The sequence below is a fragment of the Amphiura filiformis genome, chromosome 16 (genome assembly GCF_039555335.1).
Source record: "Amphiura filiformis chromosome 16, Afil_fr2py, whole genome shotgun sequence".
NCBI classification, from domain to species: Eukaryota; Metazoa; Echinodermata; class Ophiuroidea; order Amphilepidida; family Amphiuridae; genus Amphiura; species Amphiura filiformis.
The window spans coordinates 35389565-35416115 of record NC_092643.1 but is presented as its reverse complement, the minus strand read 5'-3'; the positions used below and the strand labels follow the sequence as shown (position 1 = coordinate 35416115).

Sequence of the window (26551 nt, the reverse complement as noted above, 5' to 3'; positions counted from 1 at the left end):
TGGAAATCTATAAAAGATAGGGAGTTTTAAGTGCCAAAATCTGAAACTACATGATCTTTTACCCTTGGAAACATATAAACAATCAAGAATTTTTATTGTTTTCACCCCTAAATAATTTTTTCACACTTTTGTCCGCCAAACGTAAGTCAAAGCTTGAACACTGTCTTAAGTGCTTCAGTGCAAGAAATCAAGCTCACAAAGCATTACAAAAAATGTTTTCCTATGAAGATCACATGTCCGGATAATAGAGAGATCTGTATAAAAGAGGTCCGGATAAGGGAGATTTGACTGTATATATATCTCAGCAGGTTGATATCAGGCTTCAACTTCATGTACCATGACACCAAAAGCATGAAATTATCTCGCTGTTTGGTGGAGAAAACTTGAATTGAGCAGAACACCACTTGGAAATATGCAACCTTTTTTTCAGGGACTGTCTTTTGGAATTTGCAGGAGAGCATTCAATAGCTCTTCTGGAGCCTTCAAGAACAGCTGTTTAGAGCATTTACAATAGAATGTAAGGAGAGAATGGTCAAAGAGCTAAAAATCACTCTCCTCAAAAGGTAGTCCCTGTTTTTTGTCTGACAAGCTCAAAACTCATGGCCACAGATGCAAACAGCAACTGTATAGTTGAAACCTGAAATCCTTCTTTTCTACTTTGCAAAACAGGTAATTTCACAAAATCAGATTTTTTTTTTCCAGAATTGGCCCACTTTCCAAGATGCACTGAATGTCAACCTTATTCACAGTTTTCCCAACCTACCCCATATTTATAGTACATACATGAATATTTATACAATGATACATTTGGGCACACAAGAGATCACTTTTTAAAAAAAATTAGCAGATGACCGTCGTTTCTTGATGATGCAGATGTCTGCTTGTAGAGGGAGGAGAAGGTAGAGGGTTAGCCGTTGTGTAGCACTAGTCTAAAAACATCATTGAATATTTGGTATGAATCGCCAACCTGCCGTAACACAAATGTCTGATTGAAGCCTAATATAGCATCAGCATCAGCCTGTGGAAGAGGGGTAAATAAATGATTAGAAATTGGTTTTAAAATACAGGGTTCAAATTTTGCTGGCAAAAACCTGTTTGACATTCGTTGTGGTTGTCCCGGACAACCACTTATTTTGAACGCTTTAAATTATTATATTTTATATTTAAAATGAATTTTCAGTTTACAAATGACCTCCTTCATTGTGTTTACGGCTCTGGTCAGACACCATTTTATAAAGAAACACAGTTTGCCAATAAAGTAAAATAAAGTTATCCCAGACATTGCATTTAGTAAAGCACACAGAAACAATGACTTTGTGATCCTAGCATCTTCTTTTTTCAGTAGATATCTACTAGGGTGCATCAAAAGCCCCTCATGTCAACCATATTTTTTCTACCTAGTGTCAAACTGTGCCATTGAACTAGAAAATCATCCCCTCCAAATTTAAATTCAATCAGAGGTCGGGAAGGGGGTCACCGTGAGCTTAAAATTCGGACAGAGGCAGTAAAAGTTCGGCCGGCAGCTATTGAATTATATACAGTTATACATACCTGCCTTTAGTGAATGTTTTTATATTACCTCATATCTCAGACAATACTCAATAAAATGCAAATCCATTTGAACTAAGCAAAAAGGCAGCTATTTTCAGACATATTTGAAGTTATAATAATAGCTGCCATGTGCACGTTTCTCTATTTACAGCCATTTCTGCATGGAAAATGGGTCCATCGTGTGCTGCGAGCTTAAAGTTTGTGCATTATAGGTGCCTTTTACTAATGACAAAACAATCAGGCAGCTATTTAGTTTTCATTACTTTATACTGAACATCACTGTGGCTGCCATATGAATAACAATCATGACAATGTAATAAATGTACTCATCTATGTTGCTTATCAGTCCATATGTCTGTTTTCTATCTTGCTCCACCACTTGCAAGACATTTTGATTATGTTCCTCACTCTGGGCAGCAGCTAGGAAATCTGCACTGAGTTTCACGCCACGTTCTACTGCATCATTTACCACACTGACGGCTCTTACATTGCTAAGCAATTGCAGATAAACTGAGGACTCGGGCCAAGTGTCAACATTGTCTGCTAGGAATTGTTATTGATCTGCAGGATGTTCATAGTGAACCTTGCCTGCAAAATCAGCTTTGACGACTGTTGACTAAGTGATATTCTCAGGGTCAGGGAACTTTGGCTTTCCAAAGCCGCGCCAAGTGAATACATGGCTTTAGTGCTGCTGCATCAGGTTTAAGATGAAGTAGCCTTCTCGCTAAAGCTTGTCTCTATTATACTGGTATCTTTCCACTGAAGACAGCAAGCGGTGCCATCTCTTCGGTGAGATACATGTACCACAGATGTCTGTTCAGGGCTTTGTGGGTTTGCGTGCACTTGTTGCAACACCGAAATTGATATCGGCATACTGCATGAGGCGCTTGTACAACTGAAGATCGTTCCATGGTGTGTCAGAAGCAACACTGCATGTTATCCAGCAGGAACTTTAGATTATTGTTGCAAATACAACAAATTCACATATCTTTAGTAGCTGCAGTGCTTTGTTGTCACAGTGCCTTGCAGAAGCTGTTAATTAGAGAGATTTTGATACTATACAACAGTTAGGACATACATGTACATGACTGCTTGAATGTAATTGATTGGCCCGAGTCCGTAGCTTTACTGCTATCGCTTACCAATGTTAGAGCCGTCAATGTGGTAAATGATGCAGCAGAAAGTGTTGTGAAACTCATACAGATATCCTAGCTACTGCCCAGAGTGAGGAACATAATCAAATGTCTTGCAAGTGGTGGAGCAAGATAGAAAACAGACACCTAATCTGAGAAAGCATATCATATGGACTGATAAATATTAAGCAATTTATTACATTGTTATTCATATGGCAGCCACAGTGATGTGCAGTATAAAGTAATTAAAACTAAATAGCTGCCTGATTGATTTATCATTTAGTTAAAGGCACCTATCATACAAACTTTAAGCTTGTAGCGCATGATGGATCCATTTTCCATGCAGAAACAGCTGTAAATAGAGAAACATGCACATGGCAGCTATTATTATGACCTCAAATATGTCTGAAAATAGCTGCCTTTTTGCTTAGTTCAAATGGATTTGCATTTTATTGAGTATTATCTAAGATATGAGGTAATATAAAAACATTCACTAAAGGCAGCTATTAATATGTATGTATAACTGTATATATAATTCAATAGCCCCCGGCCGAACTTTTACTGGTTGCCTCTGTCCGAACTTTAAGCTCACGGTGGACCCCCTTCCCGACCTCCGATTGAATTTAAATTTAATTTGGAGGGGATGATTTTCTAGTTAAATGGCACAGTTTGACACTAGGTAGAAAAAATATGGTTGACATGAGGGGCTTTTGATGCACCCTAATATCTACGAAAAAAGCTTATTCCCAAAATGTCAGTTGATTCCGATTTTGTGTTTGCGAGTTATGCATGATTATGTGTATTACACTGCTCCATAGGCCACTGTTGTTATTTCGTTCTGGTATCCCAGAACGAAATTCAAATTTGGCGATATTTTTGCTAAACGAATTAATCTGTAAGAAATATTTGGCACATAAACATTATATCAGCAGAGGTATCCTGTGGTATAAATATCTCAACTTTTTTTTTGAGAAAAGTGGGGGATGAGGCTGTGGATCACGAAATGCCCTTTTAAGCACCCCGGGCGATTAATAAAACAAATACCAGGCCTTCATTTTTGAAAATTTCAGGAGCTCTGTTAATCACTCTCCTGAGTTTACTAAGGTGCTCAACAAGGAGCTCAATCTTATAATATCTGTATTAAAATATAGGGATTCAAGTAGTGAGGAGCTCGGTAAATCATACTCCTGGAATGTTGTAAAGGAGAGCTGTAGGAGCTCTTGTGCAATCGAGCTCCTCAAAAATGAAGGTCTGAATTTATGTTTAAAAAAAAGCTAAATATTTTAAATCTTACTTTTAATTGTCCAACCACCACTACCAAGATGCCACCATCAGAAAAGAGGTGCGAATCAATGGTAGTAACAACATGTTGAATCTGTTGAAATGACAAGCTCTGAAACAAACAAAACGAAAGTTGTTAGTTGTACAGTAATATGTTTTCTAAATATTTCATTACCAAATTCTCTTCTTGAAATTTAAAAAAAAAAAAAAATTAATTTTCAAAAAAAAATATTTTGGCCAAAAAAGCAAGTTATAGGCCCAACATTACTTTTTATTCAAGGTTGGAAACCTGAGAAATACTGATACTAAAAAAAAATGCCAGTTTTTTTTTACAAAGTTGAAAGTTGCACATTTGAATTATTGCTTATATTGAACAGCTAGCAATACATACTAATTCAATGTGCCCCTGACTGTTCAATAGAAGCAAAAGTAATCAAAATGTATCTACAACTTGATCCAAATTTGTAAAAAAAATTGGCAATATTTTTTTTAATAGTACTTTCTACGGTTTCCAACCTTAAATAACAGTTAATTTAGGGCTAATAACTTGCTTTTTTGGCCAAAAATATGTTTTGAAACTTAAAATGGAGAAATATTAAAAAATCAGAAATCCGCTTAAAATCGGAAAACTGGCATCTCTGAGATATAATTGTCTTCAATTTGACAATGTTTCTTACCTTTAATTTTTGCACAATTGCAGCAGGACCAACAAATGTTTCCCCTTCAAATGACAAGACTGCAAGTTCATTCTGTAACAAAAAAAATACACAAGAACAGCTTTACATTTGGGATACCGGTATACATGTAGGCCTATAGAATTGACTGCGAGTATGATCACCTCTTTTTTAATTGTCCTGCTTGTTATACAAATACTGTATTGTTAAAATAAATGCCTTGGAGTGTTGCATTTTTCAAACAAAAAAATGGATCCAACTGCAACAAAGTGAAACGACACTGTAGTACCATTGTTCACATATTCGTGAAAAGAGAAGCATGGAAAAGGAGAATAATTTTAAAATGTCTATTTCTTGCTCCATTTGTACGAAAAAGAAAAGCCACCGATGTTCATTTCTTCGTTTTAAAACAAAGAGAAACACAGAAATTGCGATTAATTGAAACATTTGTGTTTCTTGCTCCATTCTCAACCAAGGAAAAGAAAAAGTTTTTCTAACAAAAATATAAAAAATAAACAGAGAACACGAAAAGCGGTTCATTTATATTTACCAGGTTCGCCGTCGTAAATAATAAAGGAGACAAGTAGAAAAGTGATCCCGCCTGGGAATCGAACCCAGGATCTCATGTTTACGAGACCTGTGCCTTAACCACTTAGCCACAGGAGCTTCATGATTAGGCTGGTTGAAATTCGAACCCATCACCATTAAGCGGTCACTGGGTTCGCTATTTGCACAAATGATAAACAATTATCTTATTTTATGTTATTTCAAATTTATGTAACAACGTATAAATACAATAAAAAATGTGGAATCCAAGTGACTAAGAAATCCAATTTTATCAGAATTCAGAATTTTGTAACTTTTGTGACCGATTTTGAGTTTTAAAGTATTTAATAAGTAGAATGGGGTGAATAGGGATGCGGGGGTCAATAAGGACAAAAATACTGTAAGAGAAGTTTTTGAAATCTCAATTGAAAGAACTAATTAAACAGTCTTTGGAAAATGGTTCAGCAAATGTGAAAGAATAAATTTAGGACACAGGGTGTCCAAAATAAAATTATCTAGAAAAGCTCTGAAAAGTGGGGTGGTCAAAACTTTCCTGCTCCCACGGAAATGCACCAGGACCTAGCCTGTTTGGTCCTTATAACCCTACCACCACCCACCCCTAAATCACCCTACCAAACCACACCTTGACCCCACTAGCCTCACTAAACCGACCATATCCACCACTCTACCCCCTGGGTGGGGCGCTCACATAAATGGTCTGTACGCATGTCAAGAAAACAAGTAAAAGGGGCGTTTTTTTAAGGCAAGGCAAGTTACGCGTGTGATGCATTTAGTGTCTAAAAAACACAGATTTTCAAGTTTTCTGAAACTGAATAACTTATTCAGACATGCCAATTTTGAAATCCAGATTTCCGTACTCAGAAGACCAATATCGGTATTTTGCACCCGAAAACCATATTTTTAAATTTGTACCTTTTGTTGTACGTTTTTTTAAACTAACCCTGACATGTAAATTGTTTTTTCAAACTCACTCAGTGACCCTAATCCCTATTCCCTCCATATGTGAGATAAAAAGGAATGTATTCCTTCAAAGCTTTCCATTATACCAGTGCTGTCCCTATCGACCCCAAAGTACGGGTCAATAGGGACACCCAACATTTTATTAAAAAAATATATATACGGTACTTCTCCACTACATTCATTTTTTTGTAATGGAGGATTAGAGGCATTATGGGTGGACTTTATGCCCTCAAAAGTTTGGCTTATGGGGCTACAGGAAAAAAAACTACAATCTAGTTACCAAAACTGTCCCTATTCACCCCCAGTCTACATGTATGGTATTTATTCATTTATGACTGATCAATATGATCTGAATACGTATCATATTTCTTACCCAACTGTTGTGAAAGTTTACATTTTTTAGATGGAAATTTGATGAGGAATTCAAATATACCATTGGTTTAAATTGTGTAGGGTCTGGGGAAAAAAGGTTTGATTGATAATGTTAATAAAAATCATCAAAAATTATGTACATTCAATTTTTGAACACCCTGTATCTCAGTTAGGCAACATAACTCATCCTTACATGTTTGCTTTTTTTGAAAGCCTACAATTTTAGCACATCTAAGGTTTTAGGCGCGTGAAAGGCGATTCGAGTTTATCGTCCCCGCCAGCGTCACTTTTTGGAAACCAAAAACACCAGCGTCAAATTTTCAAAATGCCAAAATAATTCATTATTTTCAAAGTATCAGTGTTTTCACCAGTTTTAGCAATTGGAAACATATGTTTTTGTTTGTAAAACATATAAATTCATAACTTGGAAGCAAAACCAGGCTCTTTTCTAACTTTTCTAGTCCCTACCCATATAAAAACATGTTTATCAATAACATGTATGATTGTGGCTTTAAATCAACACGCATTTTAGGTCAATAATGAAATCTGATGAAATAATGAAAAATGAAAAAGTCACCTCACCAACCTGGGAAAAAAAAGGGACGATAAACTTGGAATTGACTTTCATGGGCCTTATCAGTTCACTTCACCACTAGCTTGAAGAGAGTGTTTGCAATTTTAGAAACATGTACAAAATGTCTGTTTGTTTTAAAATGGCAAGACTTTCACAAGACTTTAAAAGCTGTATCTGGTGCATGATATGCATCTTTTTGCACTGGTATGAATCTATGTCTGTTTTTTAGTGTGCCAAAATTCAAAATAATTAAAAAATCCAAGTAGTATTTTGACTTTTGTTTACACCACATTTGCTGGCGTTAATAACAACATACCAAATGCTGAATGCACCTTGACTGCGTTGGACATATGCCCAGAGTTGCGCCACGTCACGACTAGATTTTGAATGCAGCGGTCTCTAGCCCCGAATGTGAACTTGTGAAGCTATCGGTGAGCGAATTTGTGGCTAAGTTTTAATTTAACTGTCACATTCTCTCGGTCCGACATCAGGGACTGCCTTTTGAGGAGAGCGAGAGCAATTATTGCTCTCTACTGACTACTGCAATCTGATACAGGAGAGTGATTTTTAGCTCTCCTCAGTTGACCATTCTCTCCTTCCATTCTATTGTAAATGCTCTAAACAGCTCTCCTTGCAAACTCCAGAAGAGCTATTTAACGCTCTCCCACAAATTTCAAAAGACAGTCCCTGTGACATCCGCGAAAGTTTTCCCCTTTGCACAAGCATGCAAGTGCATAGCCATGATAGGCTCATAGCAACCTGCTCGATGAAGGGGAACTGCACATGCATTGCATGCGCACACTGGTTTTACAAGGCCTTTTCCCCTGTGTGTGACGTCAGCCCAACCAACCCAAATGATGATGGCATTGGCAAATCATTATCAATGATTGAATGAACGACGCAATGCGCAAAGTTCATTCATAAATTTTCACCGGACACGTACACCGGCAACAGTACTGAGCAGACCACCTCAGCAACCAATTCAGAGACCGTACGTTTCAACACAGTAAATATGCGATGTACGCTAAAAATACGCTATCGTCAAGGTTTACATTACAGATTATCATGATTATGGCTATCATTGCATTGGCTATTGAGCTTGCTGAGAGTATTGATGAGAAGGGTGCAGAATTCGGCACACTTACATAAAGAGATACCAGCATATCTCTGTTCTGGTCGAAAATCTGGTAATAATGATTTGTGAATTGCTTTCCTAGTTCACGGCATCCCGCTAACTGCTCCTGAGTTAAATGCGCCATGGTTATTTAGAAAAAATAGCAACCGCTCTATGCACGGAATTCGGAACCGTACCCGCAGCAATGATCAGTGTTGCCAAAACTTTTCAGCGTCAAGGCGCGGCACATTGACTCGCCAGGCCGCGGTAAAGGATTCTCAAGTAGCCCAATTTTTTAAGCATCCATAAAAGCGCCGAATACTGGATATTTGGGCGGATTTACCCAAATTTAGAACGCAAAACACCCAATTGGGCGGAAAAGCACTTGACTTTGAAACTTCCGGTACTTACTGGAAATTACTGACCGATCAATAAATGGTCACAAAACGCATTGTAATTTAAATTTGGAGCTTCAAAGACTCAAAACCTTTATAAATCGGCTAAATTGAAAGGAAAATACATCAGATTAGTGCCGCGGCCTGAGACTGGCAAAAGTAGCCCAATTTTAGACAAGTAGCGGCATGCTTTTTTGAGTAGCGGCAAGTGATCGCCAAGTAGCCCAATTGTGCGCCTAAGGCGCGGCGTTGGCATCACTGGCAATGATCGGGAAACGCTGATTTCCAATACTTATAACCCGGGGTGAGGTGTGACTCATGAATAATTAATTATGTGACGTCATCACGAGTGTTTGCAAGACAAGGCGGTATAAAAAGGGTGGACCCCGGGGGTGGACACTCCATCCTTGCCGAATGCCGACCCACCATCGAAAATTAAGTGGAAAGAAAGTGTTGCATGGGCTCTTCCTCCAATTTTCCTCCATTTTGAAAAGGCTAGTATTGACAAATTCTTGATCATTTTACATTACAAAATTGTGTGGTTTTTGGACAGAATTTTAATGGAAATGGCCTACTTCCTATATTTAATTAAATATGTATAATTTAATAAATGAAACGAGTGAATGAAAAATATAAAATGTCCTTGAAACTGTCCAAATGTAAGGTTTCTTTTAAAAAAAAAGTGATTGAAAAAAAAACCCTGACCCAAGATTTCTGATTTTTTGGGTCGGTCTCTGAGGGCAATAATTTGGACAAATAACCTTTGATAAATAAAGTTGGACAATGTATTATAGGAGATGTAGCACAAAACAAGTTTTGAACGTAGTGTTTGTAGCCTACAACATAGTAGGACAAAAAACAACAACACTTGGTCCAAATAACATATTGGACAAAATATCATTGGACAAAATATGGGTTGGACAAAATAACAATTGGACCAAACAACTTTGGACAAAATATCATTGGACAAAATATGGGTTGGACAAAATAACAATTGAACAAAATAACTTTGGACAAAATGTCATTGGACAAAATATGGTTTGGACAAAATAACAATTGAACAAAATAACTTTGGACAAAATGCCATTGGACAAAATATGGTTTGGACAAAATAACAATTGGACCAAACAACTTTGGACAAAATTTCATTTGACAAAATATGGGTTGGACAAAATAACGATTGGACCAAATAACTTTGGACAAAATGTCATTGGACAAAATATAGATTGGACAAAATAACAATTGGACAAAATAACTTTGGACAAAATGTCATTGGACAAAATATGGGTTGGACAAAATAACAATTGGACAAAATAACTTTGGACAAAATGTATATTTGGACAAAGTGTATTTGGACTAAAAAGTATTGGACAAAATGTATTTGGACAAAACGTTTTACATACCGGTTTCTACTGGTCCCAACTCAAACGAATCAGAATCAGAATCTTTATTGATATTTACCACACATTTAGGTATAATCAATGTAAACAATACATGTAAGTAAACAACACAAATACATAAATCACAAGATAATATTTACAGTTTAACATAATAAAATGCTATAGTAATACGAGCACACACTAAAAGGAATGTAATACATTATTTATAATAAAAGTATGGTATATTTAAATGTCATGAGACATCCGTGTAGTAAAAGCTGACCACCAATATTTTACCGAAAGGCTAAGCATATATAAGAACTTGAAAACTACCTAATTCTCCTCTGACAGCATTGTTTGTAGCTCTCTTATATGGACACCCAACATCAATTTACAAACTTTGACATGAAGAATTTCACTGGGAAGTTTATCACAAAGTGAAAGGAAATTAGTGTCATTGAGGTTTTTTAACAAGTAAGGTGCCCAAACCTCACAACCGTAATTAAGAATAGGCTGAACAATTTCATACTACACTTATGTGAACCATATAAGTTAGTTCTGATTTAAAAAAAAGAGCTTTGAGTGCCTTTTCTTTCAAACGAAGAATGGCCTTGTAAATGAACCTGACGAAGTAAACAACTTTTATTAAGGTTAGAAACAGCAATGCCCCTATAATTTTTTGGGACATTGGCATCTTCACCGTAAGAGTAGGCCCTACTTAGTTTCCATTTAAAATAAATAAATAAATAACATGTACCATAAACTCAATTTTCCCGGGGAAATTACCGGTAGTGGTCAATTTTTGCAGCCCCCCAAATTTTAAGGGCCCCTTTTTGCACCGGCGCCTCCCCCCCCCGAACAAGTGTTTGACAATGTGCACGGTTCCTTTATAGGCAGAACTATTGTCCATTTATCTGCCTGATAGCTCAAACCAGGCTGAAACGTTAATGACTAGCCATATAAGATGACGTCACTTTATTAATATTCAGTTTGCAAGGGCAGCTCAGAAATATAAGCCGTTCAATTGGGCTTTCGTAGGCTTACATACCAGGCGGTTTACAGCTTTAAAATAATGAATTTACAAGAAGCCAAACTCCTCATTTTTGAAACCTGGTCTCAGTTTAAAACATACTATTTTGAAATTATTTTGAATAATGTAAAAATAGAAGAACTTAGATAAATAACCACTGGGGTTCTAAACCTTTATTTGATAACAAAATCAAGAGATATAATTTTTTCCCGGGAATTTTTTATTGACAATCTCATGAGCCCTGTGCAAATTAATTTAGGGTCAAATAAAACAAATCATCCAGCGGGAGATTATGAGTTCTGCACACACTCTGCAAGTTTGTGAGTATTTTTGTGTTATGGTTTGATAATCATATCTATCAATTATATCATACAGGCTATAACCATAGATTTTAAATACATGGACGTGATATGACATGACAGGTGTACTGAAACGGAGAGCCAAATTCAATTTCAGATTTTGGGTCTATTTTTAACTAAATAATAGTTAAGCTTACCTCCCGTGTGTCGTCCATCATGTCCATGGCAGAAATACAGAAATGCTAATCTGATCTGGTATAGTGGTACTAAAGTTGTTTTCTTTAAACTTCTGTGGTCCGGGTACGCGCTGGTGAATTGCGATCGCGTAGAAGTTACAAGGTCGCCTACTACGCGCCGCGCCGAAGACCAATGGAATGCCATCATGGGTCAGCCGGCTTGTTGTCAAGTGCATTGATCAGCCAATCAGCGTGATTGTTTATTGCTTTTGTGTTTACGCTCGTGTACGCGATACGCACAGGCACGACCACGGAAGTTTAAAGAAAACAACTTTAGATAGTACATTTTCACAGCAAGTGGGGATTTGCTGCACCTAAGCATGTTATCATTGGCTATTAATTATAAAATCAATCATCATGGTTTGATTCAAATCACAAATGCATGACGGCCATATTGCGGTTTATTTTCTCCAGTAATTATGGTTCCAATTTCCCAATCAATGTCTGTCGTATAAAAGCCGTGTATTAAAGTCGCCTGTCAGAATAATATTTGGTAGGGCTGACTTAATACCAGTCAGTTTTTAAGTATCCCCAGGCAAACCTGGCTTAGTTAACACATTTGCTAGTCAGCGAAATTCGCAGAGACCGGGGCCCAAACACAATGCATATTTACATAGAAATTTGAATTTTTTTCGAGAACAGGTCGGTGAAGGAAACCTACATAAATATGTTTTCTATACTTCACTTGACCCAAATATATGATTTTTTATGGTGATAATCAAGTCGCACATTGAATTTTAGAGGGATTTTGATAGCTGTTCCATTAAAAAAAGCTGCTATCGCCATGAGACTAAGATTTAGAAACACCCTAAATGCCGTTTTGGGGAATTTTGCTAGCAGAATCTTTTTGATGAAAGTCAATCTTTGACAAGATGTAACTTTGTTACGGAAAGTGCTACATGTATGACAAAAATGTTTTCAGTTTTGGCTTTCTTTACTCAAAGGCTTTAATTTGATATGTAAAATGATGCAGTTTGATGGCAAATTTGAATTAACTTAGCATAGGGGGCCTACCTACAGTTTTCTCACAGCTTCGTCCAGTGTTACAAGGGGTAGGGCAGCCCTCGAATTAACCCATGGCATAATGCTGTGGGTGCCCAGTGCCCATCCCCACTGCCATAATGCCCTTAAAATATGTCCTTAATCGACGGCAGTCACTTGCCGTGCCCTCTAATGAAGTTGCCGTCAGTGCCCCCCCGTCCCCTTCATTATAAAATCATCTATCAGACTGTGTGTGTTTTCTTCGCTTTTAGGAATTGCCTTGGATGCCCTTCTCAATTTTTCATAGTTCGCAACACAAACTTAAATAACGGGCAAAACAGACACATCATTTATCGGTATGACATTTTCGTATTGGTGCTGCCCTATCTAAGTTTGCACTGAAGTACCATCTCAGTTTTGGTGCGCCGATGTGGATCATGTGTTAATGATTTTTTATTTATTCTGGATAAATAATAGGGTATTAATTACAATTACAAGCATAAGAGTTTAGACAAGAAGTACAAGAAGCTGTGTAATTAATATTAAGACAAACATGCAACTATTTAAGCTACAGGAGCCTTGTATTTTTTAGTGCAACGTTGCACTAGCTTTTTGTATACACTTCATCCCATACCGTTGTGCAGAGCTACTACGGTATGGGTTCCTCGTACTAAACTTGTCAACAGTTGCCATGATACCCTCTTAAAATATACAAACTGCCGTGCTGCCTTGCCTTTTCAGTGAAAATCCAAGGCAATTATCATCTGCCCTAAAAAGTTGCTGTGCCCCTTCAGATCCTTAATTCGAGGGCTGGTACAGGGTCACTATCGGTTGGTCTATAGAAGGATCCAACATACAGAGGTGCGCCATGTCACTCGTTCTATGCCAATGCCGTTCTATTCAGCTGTCACCATATATTTGAAAAGAAAAATGACAACTGTTACCCAAATATAAATCATGTTGTGAATTGAAAAATTCAAAAATTGTCTAAAATTTAAATGTTTATACTCTGTTCTGATTTCAGAATATTTTGATCTCATTATTAATGGAGTACACACAAAGTCAACACAATGGACGATAGGATCACACCTCGTACAACCATCAGAGGGTTTCTAGATGTTGCTTCCATTAGTAAGAGTGCCATTTCTACCAGATCTCGTGTGAGAAGGAGCTCCATTTCCAGCATCTCCAATACGGTGAGGGTAGAGGCGGGAAAGAGAAAGTCGCAATCATTCCATGAAATTACTCCAAGAACACTGGTAAGTGGTATGAGGAGTGTTAAGGGGAGAGCGTGGCTCAGTGGTGGTTAGAATTCTGGCTTTCCGGGTTCAATTCCCGGCGGTGGAAAACTTGCTCGGACTAACATTTTGACTTGGGAAAAATAAACATAGTGCATTTAGAGCATGGCTTGAAATAAGCAGGAGCAAGGGGCAAATTTACCCCTGCTAAAAGGCAAAATGCCCCTGGTTCTGAAACAACTGTGTGTATTTGTATAGACCAGGGGCAATATTTACACAAAAACACCCAAAATTGCTCCTGGATCTGAAATCCTTATTTCAAGCCCTGATTTAGATTTGGGTATGAACCATGAGAGAATTTTGTCCTTCAGAGGGGATGTAAAGCTGTCTGTCTGGTGTACATAGTAGCCATACAGTACATAGCTGGCAGTCAGTTTCGAGAAGAGTAGGGTGTTGACTCAACTTCCCAACCTGTCCTGGTGTTCTAATGGATCCCAACTGAAATAAGCTTGAAAAAGAGGCTTTATTAGGTTATCCAGGGTTGTCAAACCCGAACAAATCAATCAAAATACCATTACCAAGATGCTCCGAATAAGGTTATGGATAACCCCAATTTGTACAAAAAAAGTTTTAAAAAAGTACTTGCAAAAAAAGTCCAGTGCAAATATCCACGGTGCCCACATTCTTAATGCATTTCATGATTTCAAAACAGACACTCAAACACTTGAAAATATAGTCAAATAACTGACACTGTCAAAACAATACAAAAAAACAAAACTGACACTGTCAAAATTAGCCATATTTTAGGCAAGTAGCAGTCTCAAGATTTTCTCAGAACCATGTCAAGATCTTTATTTTCAGCACAAAAGGCTGAGTTGTCCTCCATTGAGAAAAAGAGGTTGTACAAAATCATGTTGTAACAACATGATTTGTTGTTTAAAAGTAGTATTTTAAAATTTAATGCAACAAAATAAGCAATGACTTTGTTACTTTTAAAGTTTATCTTTTGTTTTGTATTCCAAGATCCAAAGTGTTTTGGCCACAAATGAAGTTGCACCTGATACAGCTAGAAAGCGCCCCCGGACTACACCACAACCCAAGAAGACGCAGAAGGCCTTGACACCAGGAACAGCCACCAGATCAGCAAGCAGACGAGCAACTCGTTTGGATGTGTTGGCAACTCCTGGGGGATCTAATCCAACTCCAAGAAGTTTGATTCAGGGATTGGTAAAGACAGGTATGATTAAGGGCTGTTAAATATGCATGCTTTACCTCTTGTGACGTCCTGTATAAACCATTATACAACATTCAGGGATGCAGCTCAATATAGGTGCAGTCTCCTAGTCCACCCATATTTAACCATCGCAACCAGGATAGCTCCCAGAGTAACATACGGGTATAAACCAAGACAATTTAAGCAGCTAGTTTCTTGTCCACGGGAAGGGATTCGAAGCTATAGTTTGATCAGCTCGTAATTGGCGGGCCTTATAACATCGCGGATTAAAATCGATATATTTTATTACGAGAAATGTCTTGTGATAACTTGCCAGAAGTATCACAAATTATTTTTTAAGTCCTACACTTTGTCTATAATAACACGCACAATATATACCAGACAGGTCAATAATAATGGGTCTACTTTGGGGGGTAGTATTAAAAGCCTAACAATTCCTGCCGATTACGAGCTGATCAAACTATAGGGCAATTATTTTCATGAGAACATTTTCCAACCACACCAGGACTCAAACTCAGGACCTCTCACACTGAAATCTAATGTACTATCAACTGCACTAACTTGACTGCCTTTATCACTTTTGAATTTGAATGTAGCACCTGTGGAAACCCCATGGAATGCATCATCAATTAGGAGACGAAGCTCACCACGTACCAGACCTGATTTCCCTACTGTAACCGAGACTCTACAGAACCAAGCACCAGGGTAGGTTTGCCACCAACAGATCGTCTATCCAGGGTTGTTTCGGTGTGATTTAAATCACATGTTTTTTTAGAAAAATCACTGATTTAAATCAACTTTTTCAATTTTTTACCATTTTTGATAAATGTAAGCTAATTTCTTGCTTTTAAATTGACTGTTTTACTTCATTCTTATTGCTTCTACAACTTTTGGATACAATTAAAATACCTCTATGATGTCACTTTATTGCTAAAAATTCATCAAACTTTTTTTGTTGAAATTTTCACAATATGTAAAAACATGTTTTGATTTTTTGTAAATACCTGGTAGGATTGTGCATATGACTAGCATTCCACTGGTACTCTTGACTTTCTCGTGGGGTATAGCAGTTCTTGGAATAAAAAAAATAAAAAAAATTGATTTAAATCAAAAAAATCTGATTTTTTAATATTTTTTTTAAAAAATTAAAAAAATCAACAACCCTGCGTCTATCTCTTAATGGGTGTGATTTCATGTCATTATACGATTGTCCACTATTGCTGTTGATCAAGTTGGCATGTATCATGATTGGCTTGCATGAAAGTGGTGTGCATGTTGGTCACACTGCATATACGTAATTGCCAATCAATTGCTGATTTGGGGCTGTTTACAGTAAACACACAAGAGTTCCATAACAGTGGGCATGTAGTTCTGTTTGATTGGTCAGTGAAATTTGTTTCTTGTTTAATAGGCAATAGAAACAAATTAGTTCAATCATTCGATTGACCATCAATGCTTTGTCGATCCTTATTATTTATGAAGTCAATTAATTGACCATTATTATAATTGTGATAGCATATAAATATCTGCCTGTATTGATATTGAAAAGTATAAATTTAGCATGAATTCTGATTAATTAGTTGTTAGTTCCTTAAGGGGGTACTACACCCCTCGATAAATTTGGGTCTATTTTTGCATTTTTCTCAAAAACTAATAACACACTGGGTACAAAATTTATACATATTTTAGGGGCAAGGAATCCAATTACTACACTGGAATTTCAGTGACCCAAGACAAGCGGTCCGTTATTTATGATAAGAAATAAGGTACCACTAAGATGTACCTCGTTTCCTTTCATATATACTGAACCGCTTGTCTTGAGACACTGAAATTTCTGTGTAGTAATTAGATTCCTTGCCCCAATAATAAACATAACTTTTGTTACCAGTGTGTTATTATTTTTTGAGAAAAAATGCAAAAAATAGTCACAAATTTACCACAGGGGTGTAGTACCCCCTTAATAACAAGCATTGAAGCAGTATCAACGTTCGATCCAATCAAAGATTGATGATGATCGAACAAATTTGTTTCTGGTGCCTTATACTTGTTGTTTCTCATAGTAATGAATAACACAGTAATTATCAAATACATTTAAAGTATTGTATTTATGGAATAGTGGCCTTGTACATGTACATGTAGTAGTTCATTCAAAAAAGTTGTATTTTTTTCTTACAATAGCCCCAGTTTGTCACCATTCATCAAAGATCCAAAGAGTGTGCAAAGACATGGCGGACGGAAGCTGCGTACTGGCCTGAGACGAGGTGCCATCAATAAAGAAGCATTTGCCGCAGGAATTGCTGAGAAACTCTCACAGGAGGTAAGGGAGTGGTCATTTTTTATGCTGGCGGATAGAGGAATTTCTATTTTTCCATTTTTTTTTTTCAGATCCCCCTACAAGCTATGTAAAAACTTCATGCCCCCCCATATCAATCTCTTTTTAAGTGTTTTATTTGCTTATTTCCAGGAAAAAATTGCATTCCCCCTCCTGTTTTGGGGGAAAAGATTGTGTTTTCCAGCACACTCAAGAACCTAAAAAACTGGAGGGGGATAAAGACCAAGTTGTATTTTTTCATTATTACCTAATTTTAGCCATAGCCCAAGTTTTCCCTGACTATATTTTGTTCGGCTTATAATTGGCAAAAATTATTCAGTTATTGTTACTGCATACATCAGTAAAGTTCCATCTCCCACTTGTGTACATTCACATAGGTGTTCGCATTACGTAACATGCAAATAATGTAAGTACTGTGTCCAACTGCGTGCATGCCATTCTATATCGATACACAATGTTATGAGTCCATTACAAGCCGAACAAACTAGAGGTGCATTTCCCCATACTAGGTGCATTCCCTCTGACTGATAGACAGAATTGGGTGGGAGCCCTGTAAATTGTCCCCTGATGAATTGCATTTCCGACGACTAAGGGTCCATTTCCCCTGACTGAATTACAAAAGTGGGGGGGGAGGGCTGTGTGCCCCCCCCCCCCTTCCCCCCTTGCATAAGCTGCTGGGCCAATTATTGTTATAATTTTGTTCCTTTCCTTTCTACCATCTCTGTTTGCAGGAGGCAGCAACTAAACCCAAATCCAAAGGAAGCAGTGTTTTAGAAAGCTTCAGAGAGGAAGATGAAAATGAAGAAGATAGCAGCCTCAGTGATGCAGAAGAGGAGGCAGACAGACAGAAAGATGAGGAAAGACACAAGGATGAAGAAAGACAAGAGCATGAAGAAAGACAAGAGGATGAAGATCAGGAAGAGGATGAAGCTCCCAAAGAGGAAGAGCAAGAGTTGGTTGGGAAAGATGGTTTACAAACAGTCGCAGAGGTGTGTGTATAATCATCAAGTTTAGTTTAGTTTAAAGGCATCCCTTACAAAATATATATAATGTGGTGCGATCAAGCAAAATCAGCCTGAAGTCGGACATACTCAATTCTCAGTTTCTTATAGGATTGTAAGCAACATTTGCAGAAAACCCCATTCAATTTGGACAACCAGCAAAAGATATCAGTTTGAATGTTTCCGAAACAATAGGAAACAAAAGGAACTAGCTGGGGTGTAAACCCCCTAGCTAGATAAATACTTCCTTTGTTTGGCTATATCTCAAAATCAATATTTCTGACTTCCGACTGATTTTGCTTGATCATATCACATATTTGGAAGTGATAGTCTACCTGAACAGTTGTAGTCCTACTATGTAGGGCATAATTGGTAGTCTAGAGTAAAAATCAGACCCTAATTAAATTGTAATCCAAATCCATTGTAGTCACTGCACTTTACTGTATGACACAATGAGAGAATTTGATTCTCGCAACAGAATCTTACGAGAATCGATTCTGTGATTCTCGTCGAAATCTAGGCCCTGAGTAGTAATCGGGAATTCTGATCATAGGCTGATCACTATAGAATAAATTCACTGAGAGTGCTCATTTATAGAGGCACACCTGTTCAGATATTCATAGATAGCACTGCCATCTCAAAACGAGTTTCTACTTGCAAAGTGTGTGCTGCATGTGCGTATGCCTGTCAAATGCATGCTTTAATTGCCGCATATGCTTTGCAAAAGCCTTCTGGCGCGTTGCTAGAAAAGGGAGAGAAATAAAAATGCACTTTTTGTGCACATGCGTTTGCAGGGAGAACCTCGTTTTGGTAGCAAAATGGGGGATCCATGCAAATGGCCTATACCTTGACACATTCAACCTATATTGAGCGTTTCACAAACCAGTATCTATAAAGCATTTGTTATTATTTTGTTTAGGAGCCAGTACCCGATCCTATATTTGTCCCAGTGTCAGTAGAAGACCAAGAAGATGAGGATGACATGGCATCATTACCAGAGGCAGATGATGTCAACCAATCAAGAATGTCAATGAGAAGGGAACCATCTAATGATGATGATGCGGTAGAAGACCAAGATGATGACATGGAGTCAGAGGCAGATGGTGGTGTCAACCAATCAAGAAGGTCCATGAGAAGAGAACCATCTAATGATGATGATTTTGATGAGGAGGAGGAGGCGGTAGAAGACCAAGATGATGACATGGAGTCAATGCCAGAGACAGATGGTGATGTCAACCAATCAAGAAGGTCCATGAGAAAGGAACCATCTAATGAGGAGGAGGAAGTAGACATGGCAGACCAGACCACTGTACTAGGGGCAGAGGAGTTTTCACTTGATGTATCTGCTGGTGGAGATGCTACTACTAGGTGAGAATTTCAGATTTGAATCGATATATCAATGTTAACCCTTACAGGTTCGAGTACTACAAAATACTACAAACAACTTCACTGCGCATGCGTGCATCCCATGGGATGTGATGACGCAATCACCCTGAGTGATATATAGGCATGCTTTCGTTGGCCCGGCCATCGAAAGACCTGTGGCTAAGTGTCATTGACCTAGTGCTTGGCATGCGAGGGGTCTCGGGTTCGAATCCCACCCAGAGCAAACAACTTCTCTGTTTATTCCTTCCTTCTTTCCCTTCCAGTTGCCAAAAAGTCCTTCGGGTGTTAGGCTTAATGTATATTTATATGAGTTTGTTTACTTTTATTATGCCTATATTTTCAAACCAGTGTCATAACTAGACGTCCGTCCGCTTAACAATTTGGACGGGGACTTTGCTCTTTGAAAGAGCAAAATAAATGCCTTTCACTTTGCTGAATTGTATGTGGTGTCACATATGAAAAGCAGTACTAGTAATGCAAAAATAATTATGTAAATGAAACTGTTCTTGTTGTAGGGGAGGCACCAGTGCTAGGGAGGACATTGGTGCAGATGAAGATGTCATTACAGAGGAAGATGCCAGCACTGGAAATGATGCAAGCGGAGAAACCAGTACAGATGATGAGGCATTGATGCCAACTCAACAAGCGCCCTCTTCTCTAAGGAAGCGTGGATTTTCAGCAAGGAAAAGTCTGGCTATGAATACAGTTTATTTAGGTGATGGCACTACTTTTATGCAGCAGACAATGTAAGTGTGGACATCATAATATAGGATCCAATATAAGTTCACCCCTAACACTTTTTTAGAATAAATATAAACATATTTTACGAAATGTAAAAATGTATGTGTGGTCTTATTTGTTTTACGCATGTGGACCAACTTATAGCATCGCACATCATTACGTTCAGTCACAATGGTTGTTATGTAAAAAGAGGCTGTTTTAAAGTTGCATCTGAGTCCATAGCAGTCAGGTTTTCCTTAACAACAGATGAACAGACCTGGCCTACTGTATTGTTTGAGAGATAAAGTTGTCATATTAAAAACAAAATGTGAAAACCATGACCTACCCTCTCTGAGCTGTTCTAGATGTGCAAGAGAATGGCTATCAAGTCTAAAATTACACAGTCCATGTGGATTTCATAATCATCAAAATTTGATGCATTATATAATCAAGTTTTGGATTCTGTGTAACAATTTGTGTAACAGTTTATGCTTCTGAATTTCTTTTCTCCAGGCAAGATGGATACTCGCCTCTGGCTACCCCAAAAGTTGTTGCTGGACGTGGTCATAAAACACCAGGACCACAGAAAACACCTGCTCCTCCTAGAACAGGGTATGTATGTTGTGTTTGTTTTGATCCCATTATCAAATTTCTTTCAAATTGGTGTAGCACATATACTATGTAAAATATACACAAGTGGATTCCTGAACAAGCACTCTTGATATATATGGCTCATACTTCAGCAAGGGCAAAAGGATGGGCTAAAGGATAACTTTAGCTGTGTTGTTGACTTGGGTATCATGCTAGACTTAATAACAATCAGATGTAACAATTACATTGGCGCAAATACAAAGATTGTTATAATAACTTGCTGCAGCAGTTGGGTCCTCAGTGCAAATTTGAACGTTTCAAGGGTTGAAAAGGCTGCAGGATCACTCTCCAAGATGTTCCAATCCTGTGTGGTTTTGTAATTTAATGGGGACAAAATAGCTGGACCATCACCACATATATCAATAAGACAAAACTGATGTGGTACATTATCACAAATCTGATCAAACTAGCTAGCTAATATAATGAGGGCCTCTCCCAGTTGAAATCCACACACCTCCTATGTGACCTTAATCTCCCACACAGGGAGTGCAATTTTCAGATGGGTTTACTTGAATGGGTGACTATTTAAAACCTGCACCTCCTGTGTTGGAGATGAAGGCCATGTCGTCCTTACAGAGTGTATGCATTTCCACTGAAACAGCCCACTGAAATAGCCCAATATGTTGCGCTACGCTTTAACTGCTCCCAACTTGTTAATATTTTGCTGTGTGTGAGGAATGTTCAATAATGGCAGAGTACTGGGTTTACCATGGTTATATTTGCCAATATGATGTGTACGGTCCAAGACCAATGTCCTCCAGAGGGACATTTGTTTTGTCTCTTAAAGATCAAATATTAATCCTCTTTGTGCTCTGGGATGTGAGTCACTAGAACACATATTCTTCATGTGTGCTGTAGTTTCCTCTCCTTCGTTCTCTGACCGGCCATCACTGTTTCACTGTTAAGCTGGTCTGTTAAATGTTATGAATACAGTAGTTGGATGGTTGTCACATTGAAGTCCATCTACTCAGGCATGAGATTTTTCAGCTGATCAGCTGAATTCAGCTATTTTGACTATTCAAATTTACGCATTTTTATTTATTTTCAGCCCAATAGTCGTTTTTGCCAATTTCACACTGTTTTTCAGCTTTTTTTGTTCTACTTCAGCATTTTTCAAGTAAAGCCACTCTCATGCCTGATCTTCTGCACAGTGAAGATCATGGCTTTCACATAGCAGTTTCGCTATTTCTTTGAAGCTATCCAGTTTCTTGATAATGTTGTCGACAAGACACATTTTTCCCTGGCAGTCTACAACACTAGCCGTATTGAAAAGCAGTGTGAAAATTTGAGGGATATTTTAATGTGACCCAGTTTAAATGTTTTAAACTGTTTACACAAATTTTGTTTTTATTTATTATTTCATTCTTATTTAAGCTGGGTGAACCTTTCAATGCCCTTGCACTCTTCTCCCAATGTGTCCAGGTCTTAAAGAGACATGTTTATGAAGTGCAATGAATGATCTTATCTTTGCTCATCATATGTAATTATATACTCTTTCCCCATGTAGTACACCAAAGTCAACACCACAAGCCAAGAAGAAACCAGTAGCCAAGAAACCAAGCCAGCGGCAGCAGCAGAAACCAGAATTAAACACACTACCAGCTAGTCTCACTAAAAGTATCTTCTCACATTTCTCTAAGGCAAAGGTTTCCAAGGATGCAATGCAAGCTGTTATGCAGGGGTAGGTGTCGGGGGGTCAAAGGACATCTTTACTTTGGTTCACCTCAAGTTTGGTAGTGACAAAGTGTGTATTACGGTGGTCACAGTGTCGAGTCGCGGGTGTTAAGTTAATTGCGCAGATCATACACGCACAAAGGCGATTTGTCAGCGATAGAGGTATTGACACAATGTTACTACCAAACGCGAGTAAAAGCAAAGTATACGAATCATGTGGGGTCAGTGTTGACAAAGTAGAAACATGATCATTTCCACTGAAATGAATCTAGGCATTACAGCTTATTAAAATACATGTTGAAGGATCCGGAGGACCCCTTTAAGTGTTGGGTTCTATTCACTGGATGCAACGTTCCCGGAACCACCGCTAGGTGGCAGCACACGACGAAAGCTTTGATGGAACACCTTAATTACTTTCATATGGAAAAACCAGGTAATGCTCTGAGATGCCCGAGATATCTATGATGTAGCCACAATTTTGACATTGTAGCGCATGGAATGCCTTAGAATGGTTTCAAAAGGGTTGGAAACGCTGATAAATATCTGAAACAGCATAGATCTGGGCCAAAAAGTGCATTTAATCGACAGATCTAATAGACCCGTGACGTCTGCGTGACGTCACGGGTCTATACATGTACAGGTAGCCGGGTATAGCCCCCTTCATCTGGCCAGACGCCACCAACAGCATCTATCTCTAGTTCCGAAAAACTCTGGGTCAGAGATCAGGTACATGTAGAATCTGTGGGTAATTTGAATAATAAAGCCTGAAATATGTGATGCAGAGTGTAAAGCGATATTGCTTTGGTTGGAAATTACATGTGTCAAATCTGCAATTTTACAAGATCATTAGGGGTCATCTAATGTCAAAAATAAGACGAGGTTCTTGGATTTTCATAAAACTAGGTCAAAATGATCACCACACATGGTAATTTTAAGAGTAGGCTGTGATCGAACTAGTGATGATTGTTTTATTGGATAAACTTGCACCGCCCAAGGTATTTGCGAAAGCTGTGGTTCGCCAACTGCCTTTTCTGTTTGTCATTAGAGCAAGTATTTCGCTATTCCAGTTGAAATCCATACACCCCTTATCATGACCTTTATCTTTCACACAGAGGGGTGTAAACTTAAAATAGAACCACCCTTTGAGGTAACCCCATTTGAAATTTTCAGTCCCTGTGTGGGATATTAATGTCATGTCTTCCATAGGGGGTGTATGGATTTCAACAGGAATAGCCCATTTATATTTCTATGTTGTTGTTGTTCATACAGGAGTCACACATTCTTCAAGCGTATATCAGATGACCTGATGACGTATGCTACACACGCACATAGACATACCATAGAAAATGCTGATGTGGAATTACTTATGAGAAGGTGAACATTCATGAAGGAAATTTTCGGAGCGATTGCCGAATAGGGTGCAACTCTACTAGTCTTATTACAAGACTGCCCTACCCCAACCCTAAACTTTGTAAACGAGGACTGGACTCAAGTCTAGCAAGTTGCACCCTATTCGGTAATTGTACCAAATTTTCACTATTTTAAATTCTACATACATCGATTAGACATGGTCATGTGATCCTGCAGTGGACAAAAGAGTTACCTAGTCACTGGCATGTTTGCATGCCCCTTATGAAGGGCAAAATAGTAAATGCACCTGGTATTTTTGCATTCTGCCGGTTAATGCATTGGGATGATAAAGGGTAATAATAATGGCTATGTGTGTAACACCCGGAGAAGCTATAATGTTAGAGATGGGCCAATAAATGAACATTTTCCAAAGGAGCACATTTATCTCTTATAAAATAGAACAGCAGTGTTCTTTAATAATTCTCGCGTTTTGCAATACGATGCGCCTCCAGCGGTCGCTGGGTCGAGGCCAAAATACGCAGTGCATCATGGGAAAATGTTGGCATCCAAAGCCCGCGTAATACAAATAAAATACAGGAACATACATCATTGTGGGTTTAAATGTCATTATAATGATGTTGCATGCGAATGCACACTAAAACAATGATTTACAATTATAGTAGATCCATGTTCTATCTATTGATCACAGGGAATCCTTCGTGGAGCTGTTTTCAACATATTTATTATCACACTCGCATGAAAATTTAATAGCAGCTAGAATGGCGATGTCGACTCTGGAGTCAAAAATTTGACTGCCAAGAGCAACCGCTGGTGGCGCATCGTATTGTGAAATGCAAGTATTGAATATGACATTGGGAAGCTATCATAATTTATTATTTACTGCGCTGTGGAGAAATAAAGCAGTTCATCAAATGCAACTTGACATTAATAAATATGATCATATTAATTATATATATTTTTTATTTTAACAGGCAACGTCAGATAACGGAGAACGAATCCCTACACTCATTAATAGAGAAATACCTACCAATGGAATACAGACAAGAACTCATACCAATTGCTAGATCAGGGAATAAAGTAACACCTAAACTGGGAACAATATAATGGACCAGAATACTTAAGGGAACAAGCCAAAAGATCGATGATGTCCTATAAACGAAACTGGCTGGGAGGGAGGGGGTCAGCTGAGAAACAAAAGTAGTTACGTTTATAGGACGTCATCGCTCTTTTGGTTTGTTCCCTAAAAGGGGCCACTATCATAGTGGAATTCATTAGGAACAATACCTAATGGTAAGAACATAGTGGAATAAAGTGGAATAAGGTCAGTCAATACTGAGTGGAACTCATTGATGCAGTTATACCTACCAAAGGAATACAGGCAGAAGTGCATACCATTTGCAAGATCTGGGAACAAAGTAGCCCTTAAACTGGGAACAATATATTGGAGTAATGGACCAATGTCTTAGATGATCAACAGTGCAAGAGTGGCACTCATTGACAGACAGTGTCTTCAAAAGTCACCTTCAAATGTGGTACAGACAAGAACTAACTGGAACAAAAGTTAGCGTACCAAGTTAACTTTATTCCAGGTGAACAAGAAGTTTGGTGTATTCTTGATGTAAGATATTCACGAGTTCAACTAGTGTAAAGATTCCATTGATGAATTGAGCAGCTTAAAAGCTGTATAATTTCTCAATAGAAGATTTATGTGCTAGGCTAATTCTGTGCAGTTTTACGCCAAGGATAAACCAAAAGTGCTGTGTACATAAACTTCATAATTATGTTTGTATTATTTGTATAATCTATTTACAATGTCATGCTTTGTAGGCTGACAGTGTAACTCTTTTTATATAATACAGTATTTAATAAAATTAAAAATATTTGTTTGAAATAATTTAATTTTCAAGTTATCCAGGCTGACAGTGTAGCCAATATTTATTTAATAAGGAAAAATGAAGCCAGATGTTTCAAAGCTAGTCAAATTTTGCCAAATTATTCCTCCAATTATAAAATATAGTTTCATCTGTCTACAACAAATACCTTATAGAGTTATGAGCAAAAAAGTAAAAACCTTAAATTTGGGAATCCAAGGAGAACAAAAAAGGCAAAAAACCTTCGATTTTAAGGCTGTTGAAACCAAAATAATCCAATTTTGATGAGGATGATCTCAAATTGTTCTTTTTGACAACCTCGATGACTCATTAATTATAAAAGAGTGAAATAGGTCATTGCAGATTGAGTCCTATTTTTAAAATTTTGCAAGGATGACAAATTGTACACCCAGAAAATTATTTTGTACCACCCATAGAGTAAAGCAATTATCAAATCAAAGAAAAACATGGGAAAACCATCTTACCTGAGCATGGTGTGCAGCTGTACTGTTATGGCCATTGAGCCA

The 26551-nt window shown here is 37.8% G+C and overlaps 2 protein-coding genes across 2 annotated transcripts; one reads left to right on the top strand and one right to left on the bottom strand.

Moving 5' to 3' along the window:
- Window positions 1–553: 553 nt before the first annotated feature.
- On the bottom strand, window positions 554–8434 carry LOC140135920 (nuclear transport factor 2-like). The gene is made up of 4 exons (XM_072157596.1): window positions 8258–8434; window positions 4643–4714; window positions 3979–4077; window positions 554–1018 (listed from the first exon to the last, which is right to left on the bottom strand). Exons 1-4 carry the CDS (start codon window positions 8369–8371, stop codon window positions 908–910), a joined length of 396 nt encoding a protein of 131 aa, XP_072013697.1. The 5' UTR covers window positions 8372–8434; the 3' UTR covers window positions 554–907.
- A 2863-nt stretch (window positions 8435–11297) lies between these two features.
- On the top strand, window positions 11298–25459 carry LOC140135919 (uncharacterized). Its single transcript, XM_072157595.1, has 12 exons — window positions 11298–11350; window positions 13571–13805; window positions 14808–15021; window positions 15615–15723; window positions 17197–17335; window positions 18082–18339; window positions 19271–19719; window positions 20253–20483; window positions 20971–21069; window positions 22616–22789; window positions 24052–24156; window positions 25125–25459. The coding sequence occupies exons 2-12, from the start codon at window positions 13617–13619 to the stop codon at window positions 25255–25257; spliced, it is 2100 nt and encodes a 699-aa protein (XP_072013696.1). The 5' UTR covers window positions 11298–11350; window positions 13571–13616; the 3' UTR covers window positions 25258–25459.
- The last annotated feature ends 1092 nt before the right edge of the window (window positions 25460–26551 follow it).

Coding starts and splice junctions, on each gene's coding strand:
- LOC140135919 (XM_072157595.1), top strand. CDS start 13,617: ATGGACGATAGGATCACACCTCGTACAACCATCAGAGGGTTTCTAGAT. Junction 20,484..20,970: donor ACTTTTATGCAGCAGACAAT/GTAAGTGTGGAC, acceptor TCTTTTCTCCAG/GCAAGATGGATACTCGCCTC. Junction 24,157..25,124: donor GTGGAATTACTTATGAGAAG/GTGAACATTCAT, acceptor TTATTTTAACAG/GCAACGTCAGATAACGGAGA.
- LOC140135920 (XM_072157596.1), bottom strand. CDS start 8,371: ATGGCGCATTTAACTCAGGAGCAGTTAGCGGGATGCCGTGAACTAGGA. Junction 4,715..8,257: donor ATATGCTGGTATCTCTTTAT/GTAAGTGTGCCG, acceptor TTTTTGTTACAG/AATGAACTTGCAGTCTTGTC. Junction 1,019..3,978: donor TGGTGGTTGGACAATTAAAA/GTAAGATTTAAA, acceptor CCTCTTCCACAG/GCTGATGCTGATGCTATATT.